This window comes from Tinamus guttatus, unplaced genomic scaffold (assembly GCF_059628265.1).
Source record: "Tinamus guttatus ecotype Peru unplaced genomic scaffold, ASM5962826v1 Tinamus_guttatus_pri_ptg000121l, whole genome shotgun sequence".
Taxonomy (NCBI): Eukaryota; Metazoa; Chordata; class Aves; order Tinamiformes; family Tinamidae; genus Tinamus; species Tinamus guttatus.
Genome location: NW_028288655.1, coordinates 12,501 through 23,070, shown reverse-complemented (window position 1 = coordinate 23,070; position 10,570 = coordinate 12,501). Strand labels below are relative to the sequence as shown.

Sequence of the window (10,570 nt, the reverse complement as noted above, 5' to 3'; positions counted from 1 at the left end):
GACTATGCATAGAAGAGAGAAGCCTTTTTTTTTTCTTCTTCTTTTGTGAGGAAGCCCATTTTCAGCTTTTTTTCAGTCCCCTGCTTTGCACTGTGCAGTGCAGGGTTTGCCAGGTCTGGTGGGCAAGGCTGAGATGCCCTCCCTGGAGGGGCTCTGGGCAGCCCTTCTTCACTGCTGCTGTGGTGAGCAGGACCTTGGAGCAGTTCACTTCCCCTGCAGGGAGTCCTGCCTTTCCCGAGGGTTCGGCAGCAGGACATGTCTTTGCTTTGTCCACCTTCAGGTGCCTTTCCTGTCGCTGGTGTGCGATAACAGTGAGGGTGATTCAACTCCGGGCAATGTTTTAATGGAGAAAAAAAAAAAAAAGTGTAGTGTCTTTTATCCCAGTAAACTATGTCCAGGAATGCTCTCTACATGGGGATGCTCCTTGGGTAAGTGCTTCTGGCACAGACTCTGCACCCCATTTCATACACTTCCCAAGTCACTCCCTTTGCCTTTTTTTTACAATATAGGTTGGTGAGTGTTATATTTTGATTGTCCTGCCTCTGGTGCTGGTTGGTCTCTTGAGGACACTGTGGCCACCAGTAAAAATAATTTCCATATTCTTATTCTTATTTCCGTAACAGTGGCTGTTTGGCTAATGAATAAAAGAGTGAAAGGAAGCAGCTTATATTTGGGAGAAATAACTGAAAAGCATCTGACTTGAGGAAGCAATTTAGACTACAAATCCCAATCAGAAAGAGGTACAGCTTAGAGCTCCTGGAGTTAAATTAGGGTTGAAAGAATAGGGGTGAAGAAAGGATGTATGACCTACTGTGTGTTTTCTATGGCTCATGCTAAAGTGTGGGGATTTCCTGGATTCTTAACGACACCATGTGTTTTTTTCGGGAGAAAATTAGGCTCCTATCTTAGAGCTTTCTCCAGAGCATAAACACCATAAAAAACAACCCCCAAAGTAGTGCTAATAATTTATAAGTCTTGTTGCTTACGTAAAATATTGTGAGGGACTTTATTTTGAGATGTTCTGTTATCAGAGAGCTGTCAGAGACTACTTTTTGAAGCTAAGAAACTTACCTTCAAAGAATCCTTGGAAAATTGTTGCTGTTTATTAATTAAAAAAAAAATAGTAACATATCAAAAGCAATCAGCCTGTAAATTAGCTAGTTACAAGTAATTACCTGAGTGTTGTGGAGGTTTTTCAAGTGAAGGAAGTTTAAATTGGAGGACAAATGGAAGAGTTTTGAAGCTGCTTTCTGTTTTCAATATGCAACGGAATGAAGACTTGAAAAATACCTGCGTCCAGGTGATTGTTCCAAGTTTGTATCAGATTGCTCTTGCTCAGATTGTTGGTAGAACTATAGATCAGAGCATCCCCTAAAGCCAGAGGACAGGAATCTCAACTGTGCAAGAGGAAATCTGAGAAGTCTTCTATTGAAAACTGCCTTCTAAAATATTTGGTTTAGCTCTTTTTTTACTTCACTGTGTGTGTTAACTGGAAAATATCTAGGAAAAAAATAAATACGCAACATGGTTTGGGTCCTGACAACCAGACATGACGAAATATTCTACCCCAGAACCTATCACACTGAGGAATGTGGAAGTCAGCAGCTGTATTTCATTCTCCTGGGGGTTTGCTTTTCAGGAATGTGTATTATTTCTTCAAAATGGAAGGTTTTGTTGTTGTTGTTTTTAATTCTACTTTATTCTACCTCCTCCCCAACACCCCTCTTCAGCTCACCATCTCGCCGCAGGCCCCCCTCACTACCCTCAAGCATTTGCTAAGTAGGATCACGGCTACGCAGGCTGCAGCTGGTTGGCTAAGGCTGGGCTGCTTTGTCCCCTCAGCTGCCGTGAAGGGCTGCAGAAGCACCTGACTGAAGTGTGTAGAAAAGACAGGTTCTCTCCTCAAGAGCTGCTCACCTGAACTGCGAGCAAGGCAAAATGTCCTTTGCTGCTGTGCAGCCATTAGGCATCTGGGACACAATGCTGCTGGGAAGGTAGGACACGCTTCTGTGAAACCTGGACTTTCACAAATGGCTCTGCTTCTTGGCACTATCCAGGGTAAGTCACTGCTTCAAAAACAGATCAGTCTGCGGTCAGCCAGAAATCCTGCGTTGTTGATAGCTAGTCAGGGCAATGCTTAAGAGGGGTGAGGAGAGGACTTCTTATTCTTGATGAACACCTAGCAGCAGAACAAGATGATTTTAGTTAAGACTCCTATTTTCTTGAATTTTTGCTCTGTTTTAAAAGCAAGAGCTTGCTCTGGACTGACATCTCCAACTTTTTCAAAGGAGTAGCAGTGAGTGATTATGATGTTACTTATACTGCTGTAATGCTGTTATCTGCATTGTTTGTGTCTTACCTGAAATAAGATGGGTATGAAGACATACCACAGTACTGCACCATGACTTTTATCAGTACCAACGTGTGTTTATCGCTGGGTGCAGAGCAGGCAGCTGCTAAAGGCACATAGAGGTAGGTGAAACTGCAGTTTACATGAACCCAGGCACATTAACAAAAGATTTTATTAGACTATTCCATATAGCACCACACAAAAGATATGCTGTGCTTTTTTGCCCTTAAAGAACATGCCAAAAAACTATAAAAATTAGAGAAGTCATCCTGGAAGAGCTGCAGGTTTTGTACACAATGTTTTAATTGTCCTCCAGGCAGATTAAGCATTGTCCCCATACCCATTAGTTCGCTCTCTCCTTCCAGGTTTTAAACTTTGCTCAAAGAGAAGTCACACCTAGAGCAGCTGGGCTTTCGGGAGAAAGGTTTTCTTCAGAGCTTCTACCAAAAGGCTCACTTCAGCACTTCTACCAGTAAGTACAGCTGACAACACACTAGGGAGCTGCTAAATTTTATTTCTTGAGAAAAGCAACTCAGTCTTGATTAATCATAATAATGTGAACTGGGTTCTACAAATCAACTCCAGGCAATTTAAGAAAGTTTTGGGATTATTCCTGCCTTGTATTCAAAAGGAAACAAGAAGTAATACTTTGTTATAATCGCAGGTAAATAGTGCCACAGGGAAAAATGAGTGACTTGGGGTCATTTAGTCCATCCAATGTTTCAATACAGATTACTGTAATAGCTTGAAAATATTTTCAAGCTGGGCCTGTTCAGCCTGGAGAAGAGAAGGCTGAGAGGGGACCTGATCAGTGTCTATAAGTACCTCAGGGGAGGCAGTGAGGAGGATGGTGCTGGCCTCTTTTCACTGGTGGCCACTGACAGAACTAGAGGTAATGGCCACAAACTGAAACACCAAAAGTTCCACAGGAACTTAAGGAAAAATTTTTTAACAGTGAGGGTGACAGAGCACTGGAACAGGCTGCCCAGAGAGGTTGTGGAGTCTCCTTCTCTGGAGATCTTCCAAACCCGCTTGGACGCAGTCCTGTGCCACGTGCTCTAGGTGACCCTGTGTGTGCAGGGGGGTTGGACTAGATGACCTCTAGAGGTCCCTTCCAATCTTAAGCATTCTGTGATTCTATGATTCTATTTCCAACATAAGGTGCTTCTAAAGCATTTATTTACTTGTTATGTTTCTTATACAGCTAGATGCTTGAACTGTACTCTGTTTCTTAGCCTGAATTGGCCAGAGTAAAGTTTTTATATTAACTATCACACTATTAAATACATTTTTGATATTCTTTCTGTAATTGAGGTGAATTGGCAATATTTGTATTTTGCCTGAATATGGAACACACAGCTGTTTCAGAACATCCTTTATTCAAGGCATTTTGGAGTTAGAGAAAGGCTAAGTTATTTGCACAAAGGGAACCTTAGCAAGTCAACAATATTGAGAGAGCTGTGGTCAAACAGAAGTGTGGAATGGGCCCAATGCTAATGCATATGAAGAGAGTACTGAAAAACTTCTAAGCTTCCAGCTTCACTGACTCCAGTATGGAACGTGCTTCTTTATACTCTTCAGCTTCTTCCAATTCTTTTTCATTTTCCTGGAATTAAAAAGAGCCTTTGAGTACTTTAATAATAACTGACATGTGACTAAATATAAGAAGGAAACCATGAAGCAAAAAGGTTACATCAAAACTGAGCATATTAGTTCTACATGATCCAAGCACAGGTTTAAAGTATAATGGCAGTCATGTGTGAGTAGGCCTGTGTGTATAAATACTCAAAATGTGTGTAATAAATACTCAAAAACAAGTACATCGGCATTGGAATCAATGTCGGTAGAACTCAGAACGAGAGTATGAGTAGGAAAAAAACCTAAGCTTTTTTAAACTTCTTTAGTTATATTAAAAAAAAAAGAAGGTAAGATAACAACAGAAATTAAGTTAGCTTCAAGAAAGCTGAATTCTTTAAAGAAAATACAACCCCTCTGTGCTTGCATTTCTCAGTTTAAATTTGCATGCCAGGTTGTACATATTCATGGCATCCAGTATAAATAACTTCTGCATCCCCCAATGCTAACTGTCATGTTAAGTTTTCGGCATGACAAAAAGAGCCTGATCCTGGCAATACTGAACATCTCTTTTGGAAGGCACTAGGGGCATGTCGCCTTGAGGCGACATTCCTTTGAAAAGAGAGTCCTAACTGATCATTGTTACATTTTTACAATCAGGTGTCAGAGGCTTAATTTGCATTGTGTAGTATCAGCTCCATGGTAACATTTACAGCTGTAGCAGAATTCTTGGTGAAAAATCTGCTTTTAAAGTGAGCTTGATAATCTCCAAAAGCTTATTTTACTTACCCTGAAACTGTTTGTACAAGATACTATTTATTCATATTCTACAAATGGAGCACTCATGCCCACCTCACTATAAATCACATAAGCACTACACAGCAAGGACTTCTGCTGTTGTTTTTTTGTGTGTTTCATTTACCCATAACAAAGTAAATGTTTAGCAAAGTATTTTTGAACATTTCAGGTCAGCAGAAGCATATTATATATATTCCCACCAAAGGGGTGATAAGCAGGTAAACTATTTTACCTGAATGTGTAATAAGTACAGAATTCAGTGAGCTCAGTACTTAAGTGCATTGTTAGGGAGGCATTCCATTAGAGGCCATTTCTAGCATTGTAACACACATACTTTTGCATATTGCAGACCAAATCTACATAGACAGTTATGCAAAGTGGAATACTGGTATATTATAGGATGGCAGTCTTGGAACCTCTAAGCAATTTACATTTTTTTTAACAAGTAAATTTATTATACTTAAATTACACTGCAGGCTAAACACATTTATATAGCTTCAGTAGAGAAAGAACACTGTACTGTGCGAGGTGTCAGTATGTGAGAAGCAGCTTTTGGGGCGGTACTTACTAACAGTTGCGCGAGATCTGCGTGTGCAACTTCTAGTCTGCGTTGGCAGTCTGGGATCATCATGCGTGATTCTTGCAAAATCTCAATCTGTGAAAAGTAGAAGCCAATGAAATGAAAACACATTCCAGAGAGAAGTTTTACTTTTTAAAATGAGCTTTTACTTTGAAAACTCAGTAGCTCAGTCATCATCTAGCAACTTCAGTACAGTTGCATATTTTCTGCATTGGGTTTTTTATTAAAATGTACTGACTTTGCATAATTGTTTAAAATTCTGTTAATGTATATTAATAAAGATTTTACAACACACTTCCATTTCCTTTGTGTTTAATTAAATACAATTTATTAAGTGGAGAAAAAAAATGTATTTAGAATATTTTTTCCCTTAAAAATAAGTAATATAGCTTGGTAGGGTTTCCCTGTAGCATTTGTTAAAAAAGGCTATTTAGAACAAACTTTCTCCTGCTGTCATGAAGCAGCTTCATCCAAAATGGGATCAGCTGGTTATATAAATATCTCCTGCATCTTTTGGGTAATAAAGAAAAACAGTGTTCAGATAATACCACATAGAGATAATTACTGCATGAAAAAAGTTATTGAGTTATTGATCACATTGTGTGCACACTGCAGGAGGCTCTGACTGAAAGACAAAGGTAAAGAAAAATGAAAAGCAAAGACCAGCAGGCTCATATTTTTGATGCTTATCATGCATAAAAAGTTATTACTTATCCTTGTGCTTCATTTTAGGAGAAAGATTATTCTCACCATGCACTTTGAACAAAATTACTAAACTGGCACCCCACTGAATCTGAACATCCTGCCTCCACCTACAGAAAACAACTTCAGATTTATATAAGGGAGCACTTATTTCATGGAACATTTCTGAACCTCAAATCCATCCACCAAACAGAAAAGGTGTGCAGAGTTGTTCAGTAATGTTAATCAGTTAGACATTAAAGTACTAAAACACTTCTGCATTCAGGATAACCAGGAACAGAAGCCTTTCACTTTAAATGTCATCCCTGCATTGCATATTCCTTTCAGTGTAAAGGCTGAAGATTTTGGGAGCACCCCAAAGGAAAGGAAACACCAGTCTCTTAAAGGAAGATGAGCTATGACTAAGAACTTATTCATGCATAAAGAGAGTCCTTTTGTATTCAGGATCGTCCAAGCACTTACATTACATTAAAACACCATTTTTTTGAAACTTTAAGAATATGCTTCGAATAGATACAAATACTACTGTTTAAGAGCACCAATACCATGTATTCTGCAACAGGAAGCAATTTCCTTCAGCCTAAGGAAGGCTATACATATAGTAAGAGCAAAAAAGCTTCATCAGCTTCAAAAAGATGGAAGCTGTTTCTTCTTATTCTTTTTTTTCCCCTTTCTTCCCTGTTTTCCAGTAGAGTAGAGGAGAGGTGAAATTAACCTTCTCTTGTCCCACTGGTTGCTAAATTTTTAAAGAGACTAATCTGTACTAGCTAAGGACATTATCCAAAAACATAAGTGAAACATCAGATTCCTTGTTAGCATTTTCACTGCCTCTTTACCTGAATAGCTAGAGCTACTGAGGTCAGATTATTAAGCAGAGGTCACCCATTCTTAGGGAAAATCCAAGGGATTATGAAAGAAATCACACTGCAGTGGAACTAGATGTTTCATCCCATCTTCTTGTACTTGATTTGTAAGAAGACCAAAACCTTTATGTTTAAACTGGTAGGGTGTGGGGTGGCAAGAATTAAAAATTGAGAAGCCCACCTGAGGTAACTGGAGAACTTCTCCAGTGCCTGAACAGACCACCAAAACGAAAAAACTGCTGAGCAAGTGCCAGTGCTCCGTAGTGAGATACACAGCTCACTCTCATCTTTCACGCTGATTTTCCCCAAGCAACATAAATGACTTCCAGGTATATGTCTGTTATCGCTTTTTCAGGAAATACCTTTCTATCTCCTACTCAAAGTAAGAGAAATTTTTTTTTTTTGCTAATACTCAAAAAAGCACTATTAGCAAGACTGTATTTATAGCAAGCAGACATTAAATTCTATGTTGAATTCATTAGATGTTCGCTTCATTTTGGAGAAGCCATTTAGAATTCTAGGATAACTATTAAAAAAAAATCAATCATTGAGCCCTGGAACAGGCTGCCCAGAGAGGTTGTGGAGTCTCTTCCAAACCCGCCTGGATGCCACCCGGTGCCACGTGCTCTGGGTGTCCCTGCTGGAGCAGGGGTTGGACTAGATGATCTCTAGAGGTCTCTTCCAACCCTACGCATTCTGTGGTTCTGCGATTAATTAATCAAAACACTGATAGTTAACTGCAACTGTGTATCTCCACTGAGAGGAATCCAGTAGTTGGTACCTGACACTCCTCCCACACTCACACTCACATTAGCTTGTAAAGGGAGTTCATTAAATTCAGGACAAATCAGAAGTCATAAAAGCATGAATACTGTTTCGTCCTGTTAGTCTGCACTCCTGGGTGGCTAGAGTGAAAAAGTTTTTATGACAGATAAAGTATCAGAAAATCCTGTGAAAAATTTTTATATATTGTGAATCATTAGAATTGTGTAGAAAATAAAGCTTCATTACTAAAGAAAGCCACATCGCAGTACAACTGCATTACTTGGTGGAACCAGTCATGGTTTTTGGTGAGTCTCTGCAGAAGTCATGTTCAGAATTTACGAAGCTGAATATATATATATATAAAGTTTTCTGCAAATTCTACATTTGTGTTTCTTTCCCATGTTATAATGAAAACAAAGCAGGCCGTGCACACATGGATTGACAACTGAATTTATTCAGGAATTTGTTGTAGCTTCTTCTAAAAGGTTTGTTCCTAACTTGTTTTTGTTAGTTTTTATTTTCAGGTTCTTAAACCTATCTTTCCACTGTTCTAATTTACTGTTTCTGTGAAGATTTAAGTGAATATAGCTGGAAAATGCTCATGGGGAGGGAGAAGCATGGTTAAATTTAGCAAACTTACTTGGGAGAAACAAACAAACACTTAGACATGCCAAATTTCTATAAGGAAAACAAACAACCCTCCCCAACCTCCCTTCTTTCAGTGACAAGGAAACCTGACATTCTCTCTTCTTCCAAAACTCCATGGACCAACTGCCTGCAACCAACTGTCCTTTGTGGGCAACCTGGCAGGAAATTCCACCTATGGTAACTGTAACTGAGACTCTAAATGAACCTTTGGAGCACATGAAACTGCAGCAAGCACATTTCCAGCGAGTGACCCCAACAATTCCAACAGCTGCTAGGAGTTAACCTACCCATTGCTCTCTGTGTGCGAAACACACGCCAGCTACTGGGAGCTAACAGTTACATTCACGCTTACCACCAAGCACTTAATTAACCTAATTTAGCCAGAACAGTTCTTTTCAGGTGCTTGGCATTTTTGAGGAATAGTGCTCATGATGGCTTCCTACCCAATGGTAGTAATAGCCATACCATCAGCAAGCGCCCAATTGCCATATAATTTAATATTTTGGAGGAAAGGAAGTTTCTGCAAATGCAAGTTTTGATTTTCACAATTAACAGAACTTTCAGTCTAGTGTTCACATGACAGGAGTCTGGAAAGAGGTACAGGATATTCTCTGATTTAAGGATGACTATGATTAAAACAAAGCAAAGAAGAAAAAAAAGACTACAAACTTAATTTACCTGCTTCTTAATTCCATAATCATCACATGCTTCAGCTTTCATTTTTTCAATCTTTTCTTCTTGCTGTTTTGCTTCTTTTTCATACATAACCTTTTCTTTTGCCAGCCTGCAATTAAACCAAGTGATTGTGTTAATTTTGCCCCATTGTGGTAAAAGGTTACATCACTGAATAAAAACAAACCTGAAAGCTGCAGCCCTCTGAGATATTAGAGTTTTTACAAAGAAAGGCTGTTCAACATTTCAAAGAGTTGAATTTATGAAATTCTGCATTTAGCTATTATGTACAGTAGTTCTTTTAACAATATTTTCAATAATAATGTTTTTATTTTCAAGATTCCAAGTAGAGTATCCTAAAAATCTCTATATTAGGACTTCATTTCAAATGCATAAAAGAAAAAGAAAAGGAGTTGCTTTGTAGATCTGGACGACAGCTAATGAAGAGGAAAGCTATCTTTGCATCTCAAAAAAAAAATCACATCACAGAAAGCTGAAACAAGCTACGTATTAAGATATTAAGATGTCTACATAGGCAACATTGATTTCCTCAGCTTTTACAGCAGCTTCTGTCAGAGCTTCACAGTATAATCCAGGTTTTGAAAATTTTACACTTGCTAAATAATGCCAGTAATGGCACCAAGCACAGCCCCTCAGGAGAAAGATGATAAGGTGCCATTCTTCACAGTAGTAACTTTTTTAAAAAGGTACTACTTTCAAGTGAAACGAAACAGCAGTTTCAGGCTCACAGACTACAATCCAAATATTTTTCCTCATTGCAATTACATGTCACACCATTAAATACAATATTTCATATACCAGTTTTGGCACAAACTACTAAAACTTTCCCAAATAACATGATAGCCTGATAGCCCTGTGGATCCTAGCCTTGTGTTTGTATTGATGGTAGTTTTGGAGTCAAAAGTAGCATTTCTGTAATTTACCTCATAGCATTTTTTTTTATGACCTATTTTTCAAAGGAAAAGAAATCTGAATTTTAATCCTAATGATGGATCCATGTTTGGAAGCAGGATGCTTTTTGCTAACAAATGTACATTTCAGAGTAATGTTTTTTTCTGTCTTTTTTCCTGCATTTCCTATAGAGAAGAACACAACAAGCTGATAAGAATATGTACAACAAATTTCTGGTGCTACTGGAAAAAATGCCTTGAAAGTAATGTTTGAGGTTATCAAAGAAATGCAGACCCTAAATGCCGGTAAAAATACACAAGCTAAGAATATTTGTAGGTCTTAAAATGTGGATAAAAGCAACAATGAAGTTCAATCTTGTGAGACTAGCAGGATTTTATCTGACTTCAATATGCAAGGCAATTTCTGTTTCAGAAGCAAAGTGAGTTTTTTTTTTTCCACAGGCTCAGTCAAAACCAGCAACTGATAAACATAAAAAAATCTGAAGGTCAGAAGGGAATATTAAGATAGTCTAGATTGATGCTCTGTAGCAATTTTTGCACAGTAATTCCACATTCATATACCTACATGCTGAACCACATAATGTCAGATTTAGTCCAAATTATCCTTCCGGATCTGGAGAAGAATGAAGCAATTCCTGGCGGGTGCTTTCAAGACAAAAACAAAGGCTGAGATTCTAATGTAAAC

General features: G+C 38.4%; 1 protein-coding gene across 1 annotated transcript; it reads right to left on the bottom strand.

Annotated features, from left to right (window-relative positions):
* Positions 1 to 3,710: 3,710 nt before the first annotated feature.
* Positions 3,711 to 9,113, bottom strand: TBCA (tubulin folding cofactor A). The gene is made up of 3 exons (XM_010225833.2): positions 8,960 to 9,113; positions 5,292 to 5,378; positions 3,711 to 3,956 (listed from the first exon to the last, which is right to left on the bottom strand). Exons 1-3 carry the CDS (start codon positions 9,044 to 9,046, stop codon positions 3,876 to 3,878), a joined length of 255 nt encoding a protein of 84 aa, XP_010224135.2. The 5' UTR covers positions 9,047 to 9,113; the 3' UTR covers positions 3,711 to 3,875.
* Between the last annotated feature and the right edge of the window lie 1,457 nt (positions 9,114 to 10,570).